Source organism: Anomaloglossus baeobatrachus, chromosome 10 (assembly GCF_048569485.1).
Source record: "Anomaloglossus baeobatrachus isolate aAnoBae1 chromosome 10, aAnoBae1.hap1, whole genome shotgun sequence".
NCBI classification, from domain to species: domain Eukaryota; kingdom Metazoa; phylum Chordata; class Amphibia; order Anura; family Aromobatidae; genus Anomaloglossus; species Anomaloglossus baeobatrachus.
In genome coordinates this window covers 136046371-136070042 of record NC_134362.1, presented here as the reverse complement: position 1 = coordinate 136070042, position 23672 = coordinate 136046371, and the positions used below count along the sequence as shown (strand labels likewise).

At 51.1% G+C, this 23672-nt stretch overlaps 2 protein-coding genes across 6 annotated transcripts in view; both read right to left on the bottom strand.

Annotated features, from left to right (window-relative positions):
* Nucleotides 1–23672, bottom strand: part of PRMT7 (protein arginine methyltransferase 7) — a 285356-nt gene that overhangs the window by 111606 nt on the left and 150078 nt on the right. The gene's annotated exons all lie outside the window — the stretch shown is intronic.
* Nucleotides 17722–22488, bottom strand: LOC142254566 (uncharacterized). Its single transcript, XM_075325677.1, has 9 exons — nucleotides 22187–22488; nucleotides 19791–19844; nucleotides 18949–18990; nucleotides 18796–18869; nucleotides 18643–18717; nucleotides 18494–18559; nucleotides 18326–18415; nucleotides 18092–18237; nucleotides 17722–17828 (listed from the first exon to the last, which is right to left on the bottom strand). Exons 1-8 carry the CDS (start codon nucleotides 22350–22352, stop codon nucleotides 18100–18102), a joined length of 705 nt encoding a protein of 234 aa, XP_075181792.1. The 5' UTR covers nucleotides 22353–22488; the 3' UTR covers nucleotides 17722–17828; nucleotides 18092–18099.

The following is a 23672-nucleotide window of genomic DNA, read 5'->3' as shown; positions in this document are numbered from 1 at the left end:
TTTGGAGCCTTGCTCCTCGTGTGAGACATGCTGCTGGAGTGGGGGCTCTGCCAGAGAATGACCCCCAGAGAGTATATACAGAAGTCCACAACCAGAGGTTGTGGCTTACCAGACCGCTGGAGCGGTGTTGTGTGCCCTCCAGATCCCGAAGCCCGGACTCCCAAGCACAGCACCTCAGCAGGGATGCTGCAGACCAGCGCTGCAATGACTGATCGCAGGGGGGGAACGCTGAGAAAATGGCCGCCGGAGCGAAGAGAGGGGGCGGGACTTGCTTGGGAGCGGGATCGGGAGGGCCATAGAGACCTACAGGGGAGGGGACATACACTGCAGTGAGGAGTGTCCCTCCCCTGTGCAGAACGGCCGCCGGGCGGAGCCGAGCCTGTCCCTCTGCATGAGTGACATGCGAGGGCAGAGAAACCGAAACTAGGCCTCCGGCAAAGCCGGGGCCTAAATTTGAGCGGTGCGGCCGGCGCGCAGGCACCATCGGCGCGGTTCTCAGGCGACAGCCAGAGAACCCACCGGAAATGTCATAAAACACAATCAGCACACTCTCCCACAACAATAAAGTACAGGGACCCCCAACATATAAACGCCTCAGGTACTTAGCTTGCTGAGACGCAGGGTTCCAAGTCCCTGGGGATGAGTGCTCCGGTCCAGCAGGATCCTGAAGGGCTGCGGATGGAGACCGGTCTCCTGCCAAGCATGGAGAACCGTGCTGGCTCCCACTTCAAGCCAGAGCCCAGGAGGGATGGTGAAGGAGCGCGGCATGTAAGACTCCAGCCTTGGAATCAACCTTAACAACACCGCCAACACAGTGGGGTGAGAAGGGACATGCCGGGGGTCCAGACTTGGACCCGCTTTTCTTCAAACTCTTTCCAAAAATCAAAAATCAGATGAGAATGCATGTGTGGCTGTATGCCTCCTGAACACAAAGCGATAAACTGGCTAGATCTAGTTCTCCAGGGGGTGTATAAGCTCAGAGGGAGGAGCTACACTTTTAAGTGTAGTACTTTGTGTGTCCTCCGGAGGCAGAAGCTAAACACCATTGTCTGGGTCTCCCATAGGAACGATAAAGAAAATGAATTTGCTTTACCCTTGGGTCCCCAGCAAGTTACACATTGTGCCCGAGAGATATTTTTTGACTCAAATATCAGTTAAAAAAAAAAAGCAAAACTAACAAACTTCCAACATTAAATTTGTTCTTAAAGAGAATCTGTCAGCTGGATTTCAGCCTCAAAAATACTTATATGCACATGCAGCTTTTTCACAGACAATACCAGCCATATCTTTACAGGGCCAGTCCATTCCTCAATCATTGAGAAATCAGCATTTTAATTGATATGCAAATGAAGCTGAAGAGATATTTATAGATTTGAAGCCTCTGTCACTCCAGCTCTATTAACTTGACAACTTCTATGCTGCGAGAGCCTTGAAAAAGCTATATATGCATATAATAGTTTTGGGAGTGAAATCCTGCTGGCAGATTCCCTTAGGCCAGTGATGGCGAACCTATGGCACGCGTGCCAGACTGGGCACGTAGAACCTTTTCTGCTGGCACGCGCGTGTCGCCTCATCCTGCCGCTTTGAACTTCTGGTGCGGTCGCGCCGGCAGTTCAAGGTTGTGTTGGAGCAGAGGGATATTTCTCCTCGCTCTGACACTCCTCCTCTCCTGGGCCGCAGGTCTGTTGCCTAGGAGACGGAGGAGCGTCAGTAAGCGGCACCAGTGTAATGATGTCTTCTGGCCGTGCGGGAACTGAGAACCCAGTGGCGCGCAGCAGTGGAGCGGGTGCTGGAAGGCGAGTTGTGTGTGTTTTTTTTTTTTTTTAACTTGTTTGCTGCTGTGGCAAGGTGGGGGGGCTGCGCCAGCATGGCGAAACATGCATACCAGGATGGGGGGGCAGTGCCAGCATGTGGAAACATGCATGCTAGGATGGGGGGGGGCAGTGCCAGCATGGGGAAACATGCATGCCAGGAGGGGGGGGGGGGGCAGTGCCAGCATGGGAAAACATGCATGCTAGGATGGGGGGGGGGCAGTGCCAGCATGGGAAAACATGCATGTCAGGATGGTGGGGGCAGTGCCAGCATGGGAAAACATGCATGCCAGGATGGTGGGGGCAGTGCCAGCAGGTGGAAACAGGCATGCTAGGATGGGGGGGGGCAGTGCCAGCATGGGGAAACATGCATGCTAGGATGGGGGGGTGGGCAGTGCCAGCATGGGGAAACATGCATACCAGGATGGGGGGGCAGTGCCAGCATGTGGAAGAAGGGAATTTTGTTACTTACCGTAAATTCCTTTTCTTCTAGCTCTTATTGGGAGACCCAGACGATTGGGGTATAGCTACTGCCCTCCGGAGGCCACACAAAGCACTACACTAAAAAGTGCAAGGCCCCTCCCCCTCTGGCTATACCCCCCCGTGGTATCACGGGTTCTCCAGTTTTAGTGCCAAAGCAAGAAGGAGGAAGCCAATAACTGGTTTAAACAAATTAACTCCGAATAACGTCGGAGAACTGAAAAACCGTTCAACATGAACAACATGTGTACCCGCAAACAACAAAAAAATCCCGAAGGACAACAGGGCGGGTGCTGGGTCTCCCAATAAGAGCTAGAAGAAAAGGAATTTACGGTAAGTAACAAAATTCCCTTCGTCTTCAGCGCTCTATTGGGAGACCCAGACGATTGGGACGTCCAAAAGCTGTCCCTGGGTGGGTAAAGAGATACCTCATGTTAGAGCTGCAAAACAGCCCTCCCCTACGGGGGTGTCACTGCCGCCTGCAGGACTCTTCTACCTAAGCTGGCATCCGCCGAAGCATAGGTATGCACCTGATAATGCTTGGTGAAAGTGTGCGGACTCGACCAGGTAGCTGCCTGGCACACTTGTTGAGCCGAAGCCTGGTGTCGTAATGCCCAGGACGCACCCACGGCTCTGGTTGAGTGGGCTTTTAGCCCTGAAGGAACCGGAAGCCCCGCAGAACGGTAGGCCTCTAGAATTGGTTCTTTGATCCATCGAGCCAGGGTGGCTTTAGAAGCCTGCAACCCCTTGCGCGGACCAGCGACAAGGACAAAAAGTGCATCGGAACGGCGCATGGGCGCCGTGCGGGAAATGTAGATTCTGAGTGCTCTCACCAGATCTAGCAAACGTAAGTCCTTTTCATACCGGTGAACCGGATGAGGACAAAAGGAAGGCAAGGATATATCCTGATTAAGATGAAACGAGGATACGACCTTAGGGAGAAACTCCGGAATGGGGCGCAGCACTACCTTGTCCTGGTGGAACACCAGGAAGGGAGCCTTGGATGACAGAGCTGCCAGCTCCGACACTCGCCGAAGCGATGTGATCGCAACAAGAAACGCCACTTTCTGTGACAGGCGAGAAAAGGAAACTTCTTTCAGAGGCTCGAAAGGCGGCTTCTGGAGAGCAACTAGTACCCTGTTCAGATCCCATGGATCTAACGGCCGCCTGTACGGGGGCACAATATGACAGACCCCCTGCAGGAACGTGCGCACCTTAGGAAGACGTGCTAGACGCTTCTGAAAAAACACGGATAGTGCCGAGACTTGCCCTTTAAGGGAGCTGAGCGACAAGCCCTTTTCCAACCCCGATTGCAGGAAGGAAAGAAAGGTGGGCAATGCAAATGGCCAAGGCGATACTCTCTGTGCAGAGCACCAGGATAAGAAAATCTTCCACGTTCTGTGGTAGATCTTAGCAGACGTGGGCTTCCTAGCTTGTCTCATTGTGGCTACGACTCCTTGAGATAATCCTGCGGACGCTAGGATCCAGGACTCAATGGCCACACAGTCAGGTTCAGGGCCGCAGAATTCTGATGGAAAAACGGCCCTTGTGACAGTAAGTCTGGTCGGTCTGGCAGTGACCACGGTCGACCGACCGTGAGATGCCACAGATCCGGATACCACGATCTCCTCGGCCAGTCTGGGGCGACGAGTATGACGCGGCTGCAATCGGATCTGATCTTGCGTAACACTCTGGGCAAGAGTGCCAGAGGTGGGAAGACGTATGGGAGCCGGAACTGCGACCAATCTTGAACTAATGCGTCTGCCGCCAGAGCTCTTTGATCGCGCGACCTCGCCATGAATGCCGGGACCTTGTTGTTGTGCCGGGACGCCATTAGGTCGACGTCCGGCACCCCCCATCGGCGACAGATTTCCTGAAACACGTCCGGGTGAAGGGACCACTCCCCTGCGTCCATGCCCTGGCGACTGAGGAAGTCTGCTTCCCAATTTTCTACGCCTGGGATGTGAACCGCGGATATGGTGGATGCTGTGTCCTCCACCCACATTAGAATGCGCCGGACTTCTTGGAATGCTTGCCGACTGCGCGTCCCTCCTTGGTGGTTGATGTATGCCACCGCTGTGGAGTTGTCCGACTGGATTCGGATCTGCTTTCCTTCCAGCCACTGTTGGAAGGCCAGTAGGGCAAGATACACTGCCCTGATTTCCAGAACATTGATCTGAAGGGTGGACTCCTTGCAGGGCCATGTCCCTGATTGTACTCCTGCTCCGTATCCATCAGGTGCTATGGGTCTGTGGATGGAGCCCGGCGTCAGAGCTTAGAGGCCGGCAGGATCCCACTTCCACAGAGCCCTACAAGGGGATGTGGAAGGAAAACAGCATGTGGGGCTCCAGCCCCTGTACCAGCAATAGGTACCTCAACCTTACAACACCATCCACGGGTGAGAAGGGAGCATGCTGGGGGCCCTATACGGGCCCTCTTTTCTTCCATCCGAAATAGTCAGCAGCTACTGCTGACTAAAATCTGTGGAGCTATGCGTGGATGTCTGACCTCCTTCGCACAAAGCTTGAAAACTGGAGAACCCGTGATACCACGGGGGGGTATAGCCAGAGGGGGAGGGGCCTTGCACTTTTTAGTGTAGTGCTTTGTGTGGCCTCCGGAGGGCAGTAGCTATACCCCAATCGTCTGGGTCTCCCAATAGAGCGCTGAAGAAACATGCATGCTAGGATGGGGGGGGCAGTGCCAGCATGGGGAAACATGCATGCCAGGATAGTGGGGGCAGTGCCAGCAGGTGGAAACATGCATGCCAGGAGGGGGGGGGGGGGCAGTGCCAGCATGGGAAAACATGCATGCCAGGATGGTGGGGGCAGTGCCAGCATGGGGAAACATGCATGCTAGGATGGGGGGGGCAGTGCCAGCATGGGGAAACATGCATGCCAGGATAGTGGGGGCAGTGCCAGCAGGTGGAAACATGCATGCCAGGAGGGGGGGGGGGGCAGTGCCAGCATGGGAAAACATGCATGCCAGGATGGTGGGGGCAGTGCCAGCATGGGGAAACATGCATGCTAGGATGGGGGGGCGGGGGACAGTGCCAGCATGGGAAAACATGCATGTCAGGATGGTGGGGGTAGTGCCAGCAGGTGGAAACATGCATGCCAGTAGGGGGGGGGGGGGGGGGACAGTGCCAGCATGGGGAAACATGCATGCCAGGATGGGGGGGCAGTGCCAGCATGGGAAAACATGCATGCCAGGATGGTGGGGGCAGTGCCAGCATGGGAAAACATGCATGCCAGGATGGTGGGGGCAGTGCCAGCAGGTGGAAACATGCATGCTAGGATGGGGGTGGCAGTGCCAGCATGGGGAAACATGCATGCCAGGATAGTGGGGGCAGTGCCAGCATGGGAAAACATGCATGCCAGGAGGGGGGGGGGGGCAGTGCCAGCATGGGAAAACATGCATGCCAGAATGGGGGGGGGCAGTGCCAGCATGGGGAAACATGCATGCCAGGATGGGGGGGGCAGTGCCAGCATGGGAAACCATGCATGCCAGGATGGGGGGGGGGGGCAGTGCCAGCATGGGGAAACATGCATGCTAGGATGGGGGGGAAGTGCCAGCATGGGGAAACATGCATGCTAGGATGGGGGGGGCGGTGCCAGCATGGGAAAACATGCATGCCAGGATAGTGGGGGCAGTGCCAGCAGATGGAAACATGCATGCCAGGAGGGGGGGGGGGCAGTGCCAGCATGGGAAAACATGCATGCTAGGATGGGGGGGGGCAGTGCCAGCATGGGAAAACATGCATGTCAGGATGGTGGGGGCAGTGCCAGCATGGGAAAACATGCATGCCAGGATGGTGGGGGCAGTGCCAGCATGGGGAAACATGCATGCCAGGATAGTGGGGGCAGTGCCAGCAGGTGGAAACATGCATGCCAGGAGGGGGGGGGGCAGTGCCAGCATGGGAAAACATGCATGCTAGGATGGGGGGGGGGGGCAGTGCCAGCATGGGAAAACATGCATGTCAGGATGGTGGGGGCAGTGCCAGCATGGGAAAACATGCATGCCAGGATGGTGGGGGCAGTGCCAGCAGGTGGAAACAGGAAACATGCATGCCAGGAGGGGGGGGGGACAGTGCCAGCATGGGGAAACATGCATGCCAGGATGGGGGGGGGCAGTGCCAGCATGGGAAAACATGCATGCCAGGATGGGGGGGGGGGCAGTGCCAGCATGGGGAAACATGCATGCTAGGATGGGGGGGGGGCAGTGCCAGCATGGGGAAACATGCATGCTAGGATGGGGGGGTGGGCAGTGCCAGCATGGGGAAACATGCATACCAGGAGGGGGGGGGGTCAGTGCCAGCATGGGAAAACATGCATGCTAGGATGGGGGGGGGCAGTGCCAGCATGGGAAAACATGCACGTCAGGATGGTGGGGGCAGTGCCAGCATGGGAAAACATGCATGCCAGGATGGTGGGGGCAGTGCCAGCAGGTGGAAACAGGAAACATGCATGCCAGGAGGGGGGGGGGGGGGGGACAGTGCCAGCATGGGGAAACATGCATGCCAGGATGGGGGGGGCAGTGCCAGCATGGGAAAACATGCATGCCAGGATGGGGGGGGGGGGCAGTGCCAGCATGGGGAAACATGCATGCTAGGATGGGGGGGGCAGTGCCAGCATGGGGAAACATGCATGCTAGGATGGGGGGGGTGGGCAGTGCCAGCATGGGGAAACATGCATACCAGGATGGGGGGGGCAGTGCCAGCATGTGGAAACATGCATGCTAGGATGGGGGGGGCAGTGCCAGCATGGGGAAACATGCATGCCAGGATAGTGGGGGCAGTGCCAGCAGGTGGAAACATGCATGCCAGGAGGGGGGGGGCAGTGCCAGCATGGGAAAACATGCATGCCAGGATGGGGGGGGCAGTGCCAGCATGGGGAAACATGCATGTCAGGATGGTGGGGGCAGTGCCAGCATGGGAAAACATGCATGCCAGGATGGTGGGGGCAGTGCCAGCATGGGAAAACATGCATGCCAGGATGGTGGGGGCAGTGCCAGCAGGTGGAAACATGCATGCCAGGGGGGGGGGGGGGGACAGTGCCAGCATGGGGAAACATGCATGCCAGGATGGTGGGGGCAGTTCCAGCAGGTGGAAACATGCATGCCAGCAGGAGGGAGGGGGGGGGAACAGTGCCAGCATGGGGAAACATGCATGCCAGGATGGGGGGGGGGGGGGGGCAGTGCCAGCATGGGAGAACATGCATGCCAGGATGGGGGGGGCAGTGCCAGCATGGGGAAACATGCATGCTAGGATGGGGGGGGCGGGGGACAGTGCCAGCATGGGAAAACATGCATGTCAGGATGGTGGGGGCAGTGCCAGCATGGGAAAACATGCATGCCAGGATGGTGGGGGTAGTGCCAGCAGGTGGAAACATGCATGCCAGTAGGGGGGGGGGGGGGGGGGGGACAGTGCCAGCATGGGGAAACATGCATGCCAGGATGGGGGGGGCAGTGCCAGCATGGGAAAACATGCATGCCAGGATGGTGGGGGCAGTGCCAGCATGGGAAAACATGCATGCCAGGATGGTGGGTGCAGTGCCAGCAGGTGGAAACATGCATGCTAGGATGGGGGTGGCAGTGCCAGCATGGGGAAACATGCATGCCAGGATAGTGGGGGCAGTGCCAGCATGGGAAAACATGCATGCCAGGAGGGGGGGGGCAGTGCCAGCATGGGAAAACATGCATGCCAGAATGGGGGGGGGGGGCAGTGCCAGCATGGGGAAACATGCATGCCAGGATGGGGGGGGCAGTGCCAGCATGGGAAACCATGCATGCCAGGATGGGGGGGCAGTGCCAGCATGGGGAAACATGCATGCTAGGATGGGGGGGGCGGTGCCAGCATGGGAAAACATGCATGCCAGGATGTGGGGGGGGGCAGTGCCAGCATGGGGAAACATGCATGCTAGGATGGGGGGGGGCAGTGCCAGCATGGGAAAACATGCATGCCAGGATGGTGGGGGTAGTGCCAGCAGGTGGAAACATGCATGCCAGGAGGGGGGGGGGGGGTACAGTGCCAGCATGGGGAAACATGCATGCCAGGATGGGGGGGGCAATGCCAGCATGGGGAAGCATGCATGCCAGGATGGGGGGGGCAGTGCCAGCATGGGGAAACATGCATGCCAGGATGGGGGGGGGCAGTGCCAGCATGGGAAACCATGCATGCCAGGATGGGGGGGGCAGTGCCAGCATGGGAAAACATGCATGCCAGGATGGTGGGGGCAGTGCCAGCAGGTGGAAACATGCATGCCAGGAGGGGGGGGGGCGGTGCCAGCATGGGAAAACATGCATGCCAGGATGGGGGGGGGGGGGCAGTGCCAGCATGGGGAAACATGCATGCTAGGATGGGGGTGGGCAGTGCCAGCATGGGAAAACATGCATGCCAGGATGGTGGGGGCAGTGCCAGCATGGGAAAACATGCATGCCAGGATGGTGGGGGCAGTGCCAGCAGGTGGAAACATGCATGCCAGGGGGGGGGGGGGGGGGACAGTGCCAGCATGGGGAAACATGCATGCCAGGATGGTGGGGGCAGTTCCAGCAGGTGGAAACATGCATGCCAGGAGGGGGGGGGGGGGGGGGGACAGTGCCAGCATGGGGAAACATGCATGCCAGGATGGGGGGGGGGGGCAGTGCCAGCATGGGAAAACATGCATGCCAGGATGGGGGGGGGCAGTGCCAGCATGGGGAAACATGCATGCTAGGATGGGGGGGCGGGGGACAGTGCCAGCATGGGAAAACATGCATGTCAGGATGGTGGGGCAGTGCCAGCATGGGAAAACATGCATGCCAGGATGGTGGGGGTAGTGCCAGCAGGTGGAAACATGCATGCCAGTAGGGGGGGGGGGGGGACAGTGCCAGCATGGGGAAACATGCATGCCAGGATGGTGGGGGCAGTGCCAGCATGGGAAAACATGCATGCCAGGATGGTGGGGGCAGTGCCAGCAGGTGGAAACATGCATGCTAGGATGGGGGTGGCAGTGCCAGCATGGGGAAACATGCATGCCAGGATGGTGGGGGCAGTGCCAGCATGGGAAAACATGCATGCCAGGATGGTGGGGGCAGTGCCAGCAGGTGGAAACATGCATGCTAGGATGGGGGTGGCAGTGCCAGCATGGGAAAACATGCATGCCAGGAGGGGGGGGGGGGCAGTGCCAGCATGGGAAAACATGCATGCCAGGATGGGGGGGGGCAGTGCCAGCATGGGAAGCCATGCATGCCAGGATGGGGGGGGGGGGGGCAGTGCCAGCATGGGGAAACATGCATGCTAGGATGGGGGGGCAGTGCCAGCATGGGGAAACATGCATGCTAGGATGGGGGGGCGGTGCCAGCATGGGAAAACATGCATGCCAGGATGTGGGGGGGCAGTGCCAGCATGGGGAAACATGCATGCTAGGATGGGGGGGGCAGTGCCAGCATGGGAAAACATGCATGCCAGGATGGTGGGGGCAGTGCCAGCAGGTGGAAACATGCATGCCAGGAGGGGGGGGGGGGGGTACAGTGCCAGCATGGGGAAACATGCATGCCAGGATGGGGGGGGCAGTGCCAGCATGGGGAAGCATGCATGCTAGGATGAGGGGGCAGTGCCAGCATGGGAAAACATGCATGCCAGGATGGGGGGGGGGGGGGGCAGTGCCAGCATGGGGAAACATGCATGCCAGGATGGGGGGGGGCAGTGCCAGCATGGGAAACCATGCATGCCAGGATGGGGGGGGGCAGTGCCAGCATGGGAAAACATGCATGCCAGGATGGTGGGGGCAGTGCCAGCAGGTGGAAACATGCATGCCAGGAGGGGGGGGGCGGTGCCAGCATGGGAAAACATGCATGCCAGGATGGGGGGGGGGGGCAGTGCCAGCATGGGGAAACATGCATGCTAGGATGGGGGTGGGCAGTGCCAGCATGGGAAAACATGCATGCCAGGATGGTGGGGGCAGTGCCAGCAGGTGGAAACATGCATGCCAGGAGGGGGGGGGGTACAGTGCCAGCATGGGGAAACATGCATGCCAGGATGGGGGGGGCAGTGCCAGCATGGGGAAGCATGCATGCTAGGATGAGGGGGCAGTGCCAGCATGGGGGAACATGCATGCCAGGATGGTGGGGGCAGTGCCAGCATGGGGAAACATGCATGCCAGCATGGGAAAACATGCATGCCAGGACGGGGAAAACATGCCAGGATAGGGTACATTTACCAGGATGGGGAAACACGTCAGGATGGGGTACATTTACCAGGATGGGGAATATGTCAGGATGGGGTATATTTACCAGGATGGGGGAACATGTCAGGATGGGGAACATTTACCAGGATGGGGTATATTTACCAGGATGAGATACATGCCGGGATGGGGGAACATTTACCAGGATTAGGAATATTTACCAGGTTGGTGAATATGCTGGGATGGGGTACATTTACCAGGATGGGGTCATAATGGGGACAAATATACTATAATGTAGGAAATAAATATCAGGATGGGGGACATGTATACCAGGAAGTGGTCCAGGAAGGGGGACATAACTACACAATGAAAGGGGAGGGGAGCAACTCCTACGTCTTTAGGGGAATTCAAGATATTCAGACTTTAAAATGTAGATGTGGATTACAGGGTGACATCTGATTGCATTCCATGCTAAAATCTGTCTAATATGCTGCAATTTTTTCCAGAGGGATCAATCCAACTGCTGTGTCTGGAAAAGGGCAGGGGCTCAGCTTCAATGTGTGGTAAGCATGCATGAGTGTGATGCCCTCTGCTGAAGAGAAGAGAAGACTGCAAAGGTAAGGTTAAAATAAATTCTTTACATAATAGGATTGGTTGGCACTTCGGAAAAAAAAATTGGGTTTAGGGCTAGAGTTTGGGCACTCGGCCTGTGAAAGGTTCGCCATGACTGCCTTAGGCTATGTGCACACTCGTTTATTTCTGCGCATCCACTTCAAATAACACCTGGTATACCAGTTCAAAAAGGCTTCAAAGACTCTTCCTATTCATTTCAACCGTGATACCACTTTGCTACTCATCTGTTCTTTTCCAAAACTCTTCAAAATCTCCTTCAAAACCTCCACAAAGAAGCAGCATTTCTTGAAGCGATTTCCACTGGTAAACGTGTCATTTTTGATCTCCTGAATAAAACACTGCACAAAGCCTTAAGGGCACTTTGCATGCTGCGATATCGGTATCGATATCGCTAGCGAGCATACCCGCCCCCGTTGGTTGTGCGTCACGGGCAGATCGCTGCCCGTGGCGCACAACATCACTTACCCCCGTCACACGGACTTACCTTCCCTGCGACGTCGCTCTGGCCAGCGAACCGCCTCCTTTCTAAGGGGGCGGTTTGTGCGGCGTCACAGCGACGCCACACGGCAGCCGTCCAATAGCAGAGGAGGGGCGGAGATGAGCGGCCGGAACGTGCGGCCCACCTCCTTCCTTCCTCCCTCATTGCCGGTGGACGCAGGTAAGGAGATGTTCGTCGCTCCTGCGGTGTCACACATAGCGATGTGTGGTGCCACAGGACCGACGAACAACATTGTACCTGCAGCAGCAACGATATTTGGTAAAGGAGAGACGTGTCAACGATCCACGATTTTTGACGTTTTTGCGATTGTTGAACATCGCTCCTTGGTGTCACACGCTGCGATGTCGCTAACGGCGCCGGATGTGCATCACTAATGACGTGACCCCGACGATATATCGTTAGCGATGTTGCAGCGTGTAAATGGCCCTTTAGTCAAAGGACTCGCTCAGTGTCCAACTTTAATAACATTTATACCAACCAAATACCACCAACTTGGTTTTTTTTTGCTTGTATATGTAATAGGATGTAATTTACTATTTAATTTAATATTAGGAAAAATTGAATACAAGTTTATCATTTATAAATCTTACAATTATTAAAGGGAACCTGTCAGGTGTAATATGCACCAAGAACCACAAGCAGTTCTGGGTGCATATTGCTAATCCCTGCCTAACCGTCCCATTATATACTTGCATAGAGAAAAAGAGAATTTTGTTTACTTACCGTAAATTCTTTTTCTTGTAGTTCCGACATGGGAGACCCAGACCATGGGTGTATAGCTAGCGCCTCCGGAGGACACACAAAGTACTACACTCAAACGTGTAGCTCCTCCCTCCGGGCTATATACACTCCCTGGATGACAATCTACCCAGTTCAGTGCAAAAGCTGAAGGAGGACATCCACCCATAAGTAGAGATAGAGTAAAACTCGGCAAGACCAGAACTCTGTCTACTAACAACAGCCGGTGAAACACACGGAACAAAAAACTGCCAACAGGCAACAGGGAGGGTGCTGGGTCTCCCATGTCGGAACTACAAGAAAAAGAATTTACGGTAAGTAAACAAAATTCTCTTTTTCTTTATCGTTCCTTCCATGGGAGACCCAGACCATGGGACGTTCCAAAGCAGTCCATGGGTGGGAAGAAGGGAATTTTGTATACTTACCGTAAATTCCTTTTCTTCTAGCTCCAATTGGGAGACCCAGACAATTGGTGTATAGCTACTGCCTCCGGAGGCCACACAAAGTATTACACTCAAAAGTGTAAGGCCCCTCCCCTTCTGGCTATACACCCCCAGTGGGATCACTGGCTCACCAGTTTAGTGCAAAAGCAAGAAGGAGGAAAGCCAATAACTGGTTTAAAGACCAATTCAATCCGAAGAAACATCGGAGAACTGCAACCATTCACATGAACAACATGTGTACCGAAAAAAACCCTAAGAAAACAGGGCGGGCGCTGGGTCTCCCAATTGGAGCTAGAAGAAAAGGAATTTACGGTAAGTATACAAAATTCCCTTCTTCTTTGTCGCTCCATTGGGAGACCCAGACAATTGGGATGTCCAAAAGCAATCCCTGGGTGGGTAAAATAATACCTCGTAATAGAGCCGTAAAACGGCCCCTTTCTACAGGTGGGCAACCGCCGCCTGAAGGACTTGTCTACCTAGGCTGGCGTCTGCCGAAGCGTAGGTATGCACCTGATAATGCTTGGTAAAAGTGTGCAGACTCGACCAGGTAGGTGCCTGGCACACCTGCTGAGCCGTAGCCTGGTGCCGTAATGCCCAGGACTCACCCACGGCTCTGGTAGAATGGGCATTCAGCCCTGAGGGAACAGGGAGCCTAGCAGAACGGTAGGTTTCAAGAATTGGTTCCTTGAGCCACCGAGTCAGGGTGGATCTGGAAGCTTGCGACCCCTTACGCTGACCAGCGACAAGGACAAAGAGTGCATCCGGGCGGCACAGGAGCGCCGTGCGGGAATGTAGATCCTGAGTGCTCTCACCAGATCCAACAGATGCAAATCCTTTTCAAATTGATGGACTGGATGAGGACACAAAGAAGGTAAGGTGATATCTTGATTGAGATGAAAGTGGGATACCACCTTAGGGAGAAAGTCCGGAATCGGACGCCGAACCCCCTTGTCCTGGTGAAGACCAGGAATGGAGATTTGCATGACAGCGCTGCTAGCTCGGACACTCTCTGAAGAGACGTGACCGCTACTAGAAAGGCCACTTTCTGTGAAATACGGAAAGGGAAACAACTTTCAAAAGCTCGAAAGGCGGCTTCAAGAGAGTCATTGGAACCTTGTTCAGACTCCAGAGCTCTAATGGCCGCTTGTATGGAGTGATGAGAAGACAAACTCCCTGCAGGAACGTGCATACCTGCGGAAGTCGGCTAGGCGTTTCTGAAAAATACAGATAGCGCTGAGACTTGTCCTTTAAGGGAGCTGAGCGACCAACTATTTTCCAACCAAGATGGTAGGAAGGAAGGAAAAAATAGGCGATGCAAATGGCCAGGGAGAAACTCCTTGAGCAGAGCACCAAGATAAGAATATCTTCCACGATCTGTGGTAGATCTTGGCGGACGTTGGCTTCTTGGCCTGCGTCATGGTGACAACCACTCCTGAGATAATCCTGAAGACGCTAGGATCCAGGACTCAATGGCTACACCGTCATGTTCAGGGCCGCAGAGTCCAGATGGAAAAAAGGGCCCTTGAAACAGCAAGTCTGGTCGGTCTGGTAGAGGCCACGGTTGGCCTACCGTGAGGTACCACAGATCCGGGAACCCCGACCTCCTCGGCCAATCTGCGACCAATGTTGAACTGAGGCGTCTGCCGCCAGAGCTCGATGATCGTGAGACTGTGCTATGAAGCCGGAACAAAGTTGTTGTGCCGTGACGCCATTATGTCGACGTCCGGCATCCCGCAGCGGCGACAGATCTCCTGAAACCCGTCCGGGTGAAGAAACCAGTCCCCTGCGTCCATACCCTGGCGACTGAGGAAGTCTGCTTCCTAGTTTACCACGCCTGGGATGTGAACTGCGGATATGGTGGATGCCGTGTCTTCTACCCACGTTAGAATCCGCCGGACTTCCTGGAAGGCTTGCCGGCTGCGTGTTCTTCCGTGGTGGTTGATGTATGCCACCGCTGTGGAGATATCCGACTGAATTCGGATGTGCTTGCTTTTCAGCCACTGCTGGAAGGCTTGTAGGACAAGATACACTGCTCTGATTTCCAGAACATTGAGCTGAAGGGTGGACTCTTGCTGAATCCACGTACCTTGAGCCCTGTGGCGGAGAAAAAACTGCTCCCCACTCTGATAGACTCGTGCCTGTCGTAACTACCGCCCAGGATGGGGGTAGGAAGGACCTTTTTCTGACCATGAGGTGGGAAGAAGCCACCACCGTAGAGATTCTTTGGCCGCCTGAGAAGGGGAGACGTCTCTGTCGATGGGCGTCGACTTCCCGTCTCATCGGCGGGGAATGTCCCATTGTAGTGGACGCAGATGAAACTGCGCGAAAGGGACTGCCGCCATTGCTACCATCTTACGTGAGAAGTGCATGAGGCGTTTCAATGTGTGCGACTGATCCTAAGGAGAGATTGCAGCCTTGTCTGTAGTGAACGCTGTTTGTCTAGCGGAAGCTTCACTATCGCTGAGAGAGTATGAAACTCCATGCCTAGATATGTTAGTGATTGGCCCGGGGTCGGATCTGACTTTGAAAAGTTGATGATCCACCCGAAACTCTGGAGAGTCTCCAGCGCAACGTTCGGCTGTGTTGGCATGTTCCTTAAGAGGGTGCCTTGACAAGTAGATCTCCCAAATACGGGATCACAGAGTGACCTTGAGATTGCAGGACTGGTACTACTGCTGGCATGACCTTAGCGAAGACCCGTGGGGCTATCGCCAGCCAGAAGGCAGGGTTACGAACTGAAGGTGTTCGCGTCTTATAACAAAGCGTAGAAACGCTGGAGCTCTGGATCAATCGGCACGTGGGGATAAGCATCCTTGACGTCTATCGATGTTAGGAAATTTCCTTGAAACATTGAGGCGATGACGGAGCGGGGGGATTACATCCGGAACCGCCTGGTGTTCACGAGCTGGTTGAGCCGTGTTAGATCCAGAACGGGACGGAAATACTCGTCCTTTCTTGGCATCGCAAATAATTCGGAGTAAAAACCGTGACCTTGTTCCTGAAGAGGAACGGGGGTCACCACTCGTTGTGCCTTTAGAGTGCCCACCGCCTGCAGAAGAGCGTCGGCTCGGTCGGAAGGTGGAGAAGTTCTGAAGAATTGAGTTGGAGGACGAGAACTGAACTCTATCCTGTACCCGTGAGACAGAATGTCTCTCACCCAACGGTCTTTGACCTGAGACAGCTAAATATCGCCAAGGCGGGAGAGCCTGCTACCGACCGAGGATGCGGAGAGAGGAGGCCGCAAGTCATGAGGAAGCCTCTTGGAAGTAGGTTTTCAGGCTGTCTTTTTTGGGCGTGACTGAGCCCGCCAAGAAACTGAGCTCCTCTGATCCTTTTGAGTCCTCTTTGGACGAGGAGAAATGGGACCTGCCCGAGCCTTGAAAAAAAAGAAAACCCCGACTGTCCTTTGGTATGTGGGGTTTGTTTTGTCTGGGCTGAGGTAAGGAAGAATCCTTACTCTTGAACTGTTTAATGATTACATCTCACGCACACTAAACAGTCGGTGAGCAGAACAAGGCAAACTGGTTAAGCCCTTTTTTGGAAGCAGAATCTGCCTTCCATTCCGTTAACACCCAGGCCGTGCGTAAAACCACGGAGTGAGCGGACGCCACTGCCGTACGGGTCGTAGAGTCCAGGACAGCATTAATCGCCTAAAACGCAAATGCAGACATTTGAGCGGTTGAGGATGACACTTGCGGAACAGATGTACGTGTGACCGTGTCCATCTGTGTAAGACAAGCTGAAGTAGCTTGGGGTGCCTCTACGGCTGCTGGAGCTAACAGCGCGCCGATAGCCTCATAGATGGATTTCGACCAGAGATCCCTCTGTCAGTCAGTGGCATCTTTAAGTGCAGCCCCATCTTCCACTGCAACTATGGATCTAGCTGCAAGCTGGAGATTGGAGGATGCCCCTTGGGACACTGGGTCCAGCCATTGCCCACGTCAGGGGGTAGGGATAACGTGTATCCTCAGCCGTTTGGGGAAGCGCTTAACTGGATAAGCGTGGTGTTCCTGGACTGCCTGTGTAAAGTCAGGGTGGTCAAGGAAAGTATTTAATTTACGCTTGGGATACGTGAATGGAATTTCTCCTGCTATGAAGCTGACTCTTCCACTGGAGGAGCTGGGGGAGAAATAACTAACATTCTATTGATGGACGCTATGAGATTATTGACTATGGCGTCACCATCAGGTGTATCCAGATTGAGAGCGGTCTCAGGATTAGATCTTGAGCAGCTATCTCCGCCACATCACACAGAGAGTCCGCTTGCTGGGACCCTGACTAGTGTGATGAAGTCGATGGCCGCTCATAGTGAGCCTCTCAGACTATCTGGGACTGTCGTCCGTGTCAGAGCAGTCACTCTGGGAAGCACATGACCCCTCGGAGCTCAAAGTTGTTCCCACTGAGGGGGACCATGGATAATGTGAACAGTGGCCACGGATTTGAGAGACTTGTCTGGACTGCAAGGCTTCTAGTATCATAGCCATAGTCTCAGAAAATCTGTCAGTAAATACTGCAGGCACCGTCCCCATGTCCTGGACGGTTAGCAGAGACTCCGTAGTATACAATGGGGGTCTATGTACACTGCCGGCCATATAGCCATACATGCTGTATCGGCTGCATAGAAAACATGTGCTTCTGCACCTCTGTTTTATACAGACAATATGCTGTTATGTCCTCCGCACAATCAAGGAGGGTATATACAAAAATGCAGCTAAACAGTGCAATGCATAGTGAATAAACATATATGTATATGTGCACTTCGGCACTAGTGGAGTCAGCCCCACAGGTGCTGCTTAACGCCTGGTCACTAATATAAAGAAATTGGTGTGCACTCTGCCCTAAACCAGGGGAAAATTGAGGTGCTAGTGAAGGGACCGAGGTCCGAGTAACAATCTATAGGAATCACTGCACTCTCTTAGAATAAGAAGGTATCAACAGATTCGTTTTTGTGCCAAAAATCTTTTTTATTATTATTATTCAAAAAGAATTTCTTTCAATCATAAGATAGTCTAAGTGAAGATGGGACGTTTCGGCCCAATAACGGGCCTTCTTCACGCCAAAAACACTAAAAAAATACAAAAACAGACAACAATCAATATATACACTATGTTACAGGGTTAACATGAAGACAGTGAAGCAAATATACAAAAGCACATGTAGAAGTATTAACATGTCATGCTTGGATAAAAATGCAAAGCACAGTAATAAAAGACATACTGGAAGTTTGTCACAAAGGTAAGTATGTATAGAGGAAAAAAGAGAAGAAAGAAGAAGAAGAGCAAGAGGAAAACAGGCAACATTGTGGTCTATGTGGGTGGTATACCATACCTCAGTAGCTACGGGGAGATTGTTTCAGGTTCAGTGCATGAAAAGAGATTTTGTACAGAAGGGGTATCTTGTAGAAAAGGAGTATCTAGAAAGGACCACAACTCTAGTTTATTAGCTCCTGTACTGGACGTCTTAGAGACCAGATCCTAAGGAGGAGAAGTGCAGGTATAAGTAAACAGGAGTATTAGATAAACATTCAAACTTAGTATGGATTTATTATAGAGGTTTTTTTACCTTAATGGCATTTGCGTACACCCTGTCAGAGTGAGTTATAAGAAATTCTGAAAGCCGGGCCAATGACCAATTATATTCACCTTGTGAATCCTTTAAAAGATTCAGCACATGTAAAATTAAAGGTCCGAGCACTTAAATTGGTAGATATGAGGCATATATCATAAATACCTTGTGGTTTAGAAGGTTCAGTATAGTAGTACTTGAATTGGCAGGTTCAGACCTGGGACAAGTGGTCTATGAGGAAAAGAATGAAACTGACTACCAGCGCCACCTATTGGTACAATAATTTAAAGACTAGCTTATAATGTATATACTACCTCAATAAAGCTGCTATAGGATCCTATTTCACTTCTGTGCATAAACACTTGAGTAAGTATTCTGACTTGTGTACTCTAGGAGATTTAAGCATACATAATCAGAGGGGTATACACCGATCTCTCACTAGCTATTGTAATATATATTGTCATTACCTTCAAACCAAGGTGTGTGTCAGAGGTTGCATGGTCCGGAAAGTTATTAGTAATGCCATAGGTATTGTGGTAAGCTGAAACAAGGGTGATCATAATCAAGGCAAGTTCAATCAATAGTATAGAAAGAGCTCCCATTAGATCTTTCTGGGTTACCTGAGTTTCCTTGAAATAATGGGTACAGAGTGGTCAGTGCCTCTATGGTAGAGAAAGAGGGAAGAGGTGTTATTATACTCCTGCCGTTTTTGGAATATTCCTGCCGTTTTTTGAAAGAAGTATGTGCACCTAGTTCCTGAAAGCAACCTACCTCATCGCCGTCTTCCCAGACTGTGGCTGATTGCGCCCTGTGAGCCGGCTTGCAAGCTCATTTAGCATCGCAAAACCGGAAGTGGCGTCAGACGCCGGCGCATGCGCAGTAGCGATCTGGAATACTATTAGAATGTATAAGGTACCGTGTGGTCTGTAAAAGAGGCGCCTGCGCATGCGCAATGGGTGTTTTTATATACTTCAATACAGGCCAGTGCTGGGAAGACGTGAATGGAGATTGACATTTGTTGCCTGCATAATTATATTACAGAAAGTGAAAAGAAGCGATCAAAGATAGTCAGGATAGGATCGGAGGTGTGTAAGGACATGGAATTCCATCATGAAATACTCTTTTAACAATATAGAAATATAGAAATATATGTGGATTATCCACATAGTTACATGGAGAAATGTTATTCCCTGAATTAGGGAGGGGGAAGTCACATCCCACTGAAGTTCTGAGAAACAAGAGAAAGGTTTTTTTTCCTTTTGGAATTCTGGATACAAATCAACCTTAAGAAATGTCCATACACAGTCCATCTTCATAATGTGTATCGGATTTGACCTGGAAAGGAGATTTTTTTCTTTTTTTGTTTTTTTGGGGGGGAGAGAACACAGTGAAGGTCCCAATACATTAGAAGCAAGCATACGGCTATATTAGAGAATTATATAGGGTGAAATTTATACATTACCAGCTATTAGTGCGTGCACAATGGTAGAGGAAAATGTGACATTTCTTAGGTTTTCTGGAGGGAAAAAAGAAAGGATAGTTAGAATAATCCTAAAATTAGTCTCCTAAAGTTCAGAGAGGTCTCTTATGAACTAGGCCAGTCTATTTCTCTATTTAGACCCTTTGGGGTTAGGGTCTGTAACTTGTATATCCAGAAACTCTCTCTTTTTTTCAAAAGTTCTATATGATTTCCTCCTCGTCTGGGTCTATGTACCCTATCAATAACCTGGTAGCGTAATTGTGCAACACTATGTTTTGCTTCGTGGAAATGTTGTGGAATGGGGAGCCATAGTTTACCGCATCTGATTGTGGACTTGTGACTGGCTATTCTATCGCCTACGTGTTGGATGGTTTCGCCTACATATAGTAAGCCACATGGGCACTTGATGATATATACCACAAAATTGCTTTCACACGTAAAGTACTCCTTGATTGGAAAACTCTTACCCGATCTCGGGTGCACAAAATGATCTCCTTTAATCACATTGGAACAGGATGCACAGCCTAGACATGGAAATGTACCAGTGCGTCTTGGTGTAAGTACTGTTTGTAGGATATTCTTCTCACTCCCTATGTCTGCCTTAATTAAAGAGTCCCTGATGTTTTGAGGTCTCCTCTTGCACATTAAAGGTGGGAGTAGGAATGGTGTTATTTCCGGGTATGCTTTTCTCAATAAGGGCCAGTGGTGATTGATAATACTGTAAATCTTTGGCATCGATGGATGATGAGTATGTACGAAGGGTAGCCTCTCTACTGTCTGACACTTTTCTGATGGCGTAGATAATAGCGCCTTCTCTCTCTCATTTGTTAATAGGGTTTCTGGATATTTTCGTTCCAGAAACCTTTGTGTCATTTCATCTAATCTTAGATTTTTTGTGGTTTCCTCAGAGACTATTCTCGTGATTCTCTTAAATTGTGATCTGGGCAAACTGTCTTTAGTAGATTTTGGGTGGCAGCTAGTATATAACAACATACAGTTGCGATCTGTTGGTTTCCGATAGAGGTCTGAGGATAATTGTCCACTTTCATCCTTTCTTATGTAAGTGTCAAGAAAATTGATCTCATCTTGGTGGTAATTTAGTGTAAATCTCAACTCCGGCCATATGTTATTAATGTGTCTATCGAAGATCATGAGGCTGGTGTTGTCCCCTTGCCAAATGCAGAAAATATCGTCGATGAATCTGACCCAAATGAGGGTCAGTTCGTCGAAAGAAGGATAAGAATATACATATCTGTTCTCAAAAAAATCCATGTAAAGATTTGCATATGCCGGGGCTACATTCGAGCCCATTGCGGTCCCGTGTCGCTGTATATAGAAATCGTCCCTAAAGAGAAAATAATTCTCCTCTAGTACTATGTCAAGTAGGCCCATTATGAAGTCCCTTGAGTCCTGGCTTAGATCAGTTTTTTCTAAGGCAAGTTTTGTCGCCCTAGTACCTTTACTGTGAGAGATTGATGTATATAAACTACTCACATCCCATGTGCACAGAAGACTGTTCGGAGAGGCTCTTTGAAGGGTTTTAATTTTTAGTAAAAACTCATTAGTGTCCAAAATATGAGATCTGGTGTTTTTTGTCAAGGGGGTTAGTATTTTTTCCAAATAGATAGAAAGCGGTGACAGGATTGATTCTGTGGATGCCACAATAGGTCGACCTGGGGGATTATTGAGTGTTTTGTGAACTTTAGGGAGTGTGTAAAAAACAGGTGTTATCGGGTGTGTTTTTGTAAGAAAAGTGCGGGTTGTTTGGTCAAGGACACCTTTCTCTTGGTATGTGGATAAAAAGTTCTGGATTCTTGTTTGAATTTTAAATACTGGATCTGAGGAGATTCTCTGGTAAGTCACGGTGTCATTCAGTTGACGTTTTATTTCCTGTATGTAATCGTGTGTATTTTGGACCACAATGGCACCCCCTTTGTCAGCTGGTTTCAGAGTTATGGACTTATTGTTCCTAAGTGAGGTTATAGCAAGCCTCTCTAGGGCACTGATGTTATTTCGTGTGGGGAAGAAACCCAACTCGTGTTCATGAATCTTATTTTTTACATCCCGATCAACTAGATCTATAAACGTCTCCACTGCATGATTCGTTTTAGGTGGCATGTACTGGCTAGGGTTACGGAGACCTAGTGTTTTGATACTGATTTCCTTAGGAGGTGGTTCAGAAACGGGGTTCTGAGAGGGGTTAATACCAAAATGAGTTTTTAATCTAACTGCCCTATAGAATCTCTGCATATCCTTTTCAAGTGTAAAGGAATCCCATTTCGGTGTAGGGCAAAAAGTGAGACCTTTATTAAGGACAGTTAATTCATTCGGAGCTAGAGTATAGTCAGAAATGTTGATAACTAGATTGGGACCCTCACCTGTGATCTCAACGTCATCCCCCATTCTCCGCTTCCGCCTCCTCGACCGCCTCGTTGGTTGGGTCTTCTTCTGCTTGGTCCTAAAAAAGATGTTGTATTTGGAAGGCTGCCGCCGGATTCGCTGCCGGAAGAGGCTGAGTGATTGTAAACTGGTTGTCTCCTCCATTGTCTTGTGTTGGTTTGTCCTTCGTTCCACCTATAAACTCTGTTGTTTAGATAATCGTCTGTATCCCTTTGAAATTTCTGTCTCTTCTTTTCTTCCAGACCTTTTTTGAAATCCTTTAGTGTATCCTCGACTTTTTTCTTTAAAGAAGCCAGGTCCCCTGGGGTTAGACTATCCGCTAATTGAGTTTCAATGCTTATAATTTTCTCTTTTGACTCCTTTATGGCTGTCTGGAGATATTCCACTGTCAGCACAATTAAATCCAAAGAGCACTTATTGAGAATCTGTTGATACTTCTTACAATAACTCTCGTTATTAGAGAATAGCGTAGGCCTTAGATTACATCTAAGACCCCTGGGGATCCGGTTCTGTCTATAATATTCTGCTAAGGTCGTGCAGTGAAGGTCTAGAGAAATGAATGTACGGTTCTCCTTTTCCCAATCCCTTGTCCTAACTTCTTTGATTGGGGTTTTGAGGAATTCTGTAGAATTCGTGACTTGTGCCAGTATGCTATTACTGGTAGTGTCATCATAGGCAAATGTCTCTACTGACATGAGTGGGCTGGTGCAACCGCCAAGAAAATGTACTAATATAAAGAAATTGGTGTGCACTCTGCCCTAAACCAGGGGAAAATTGAGGTGCTAGTGAAGGGACCGAGGTCCGAGTAACAATCTATAGGAATCACTGCACTCTCTTAGAATAAGAAGGTATCAACAGATTCGTTTTTGTGCCAAAAATCTTTTTTATTATTATTATTCAAAAAGAATTTCTTTCAATCATAAGATAGTCTAAGTGAAGATGGGACGTTTCGGCCCAATAACGGGCCTTCTTCACGCCAAAAACACTAAAAAAATACAAAAACAGACAACAATCAATATATATGTAGAAGTATTAACATGTCATGCTTGGATAAAAATGCAAAGCACAGTAATAAAAGACATACTGGAAGTTTGTCACAAAGGTAAGTATGTATAGAGGAAAAAAGAGAAGAAAGAAGAAGAAGAGCAAGAGGAAAACAGGCAACATTGTGGTCTATGTGGGTGGTATACCATACCTCAGTAGCTACGGGGAGATTGTTTCAGGTTCAGTGCATGAAAAGAGATTTTGTACAGAAGGGGTATCTTGTAGAAAAGGAGTATCTAGAAAGGACCACAACTCTAGTTTATTAGCTCCTGTACTGGACGTCTTAGAGACCAGATCCTAAGGAGGAGAAGTGCAGGTATAAGTAAACAGGAGTATTAGATAAACATTCAAACTTAGTATGGATTTATTATAGAGGTTTTTTTACCTTAATGGCATTTGCGTACACCCTGTCAGAGTGAG

Bases quoted from the DNA above. Each gene is read 5' to 3' on its own strand.
- LOC142254566 (XM_075325677.1), bottom strand. From the start codon at position 22,352: ATGGAGGAGACAACCAGTTTACAATCACTCAGCCTCTTCCGGCAGCGA. The intron at 18,991-19,790 runs GTAATGTATAAA...TCTCTACCATAG, and splicing joins TGTGCACGCACTAATAGCTG to AGGCACTGACCACTCTGTAC. The intron at 18,718-18,795 runs GTAATGACAATA...TAAATCTCCTAG, and splicing joins ACACACACCTTGGTTTGAAG to AGTACACAAGTCAGAATACT.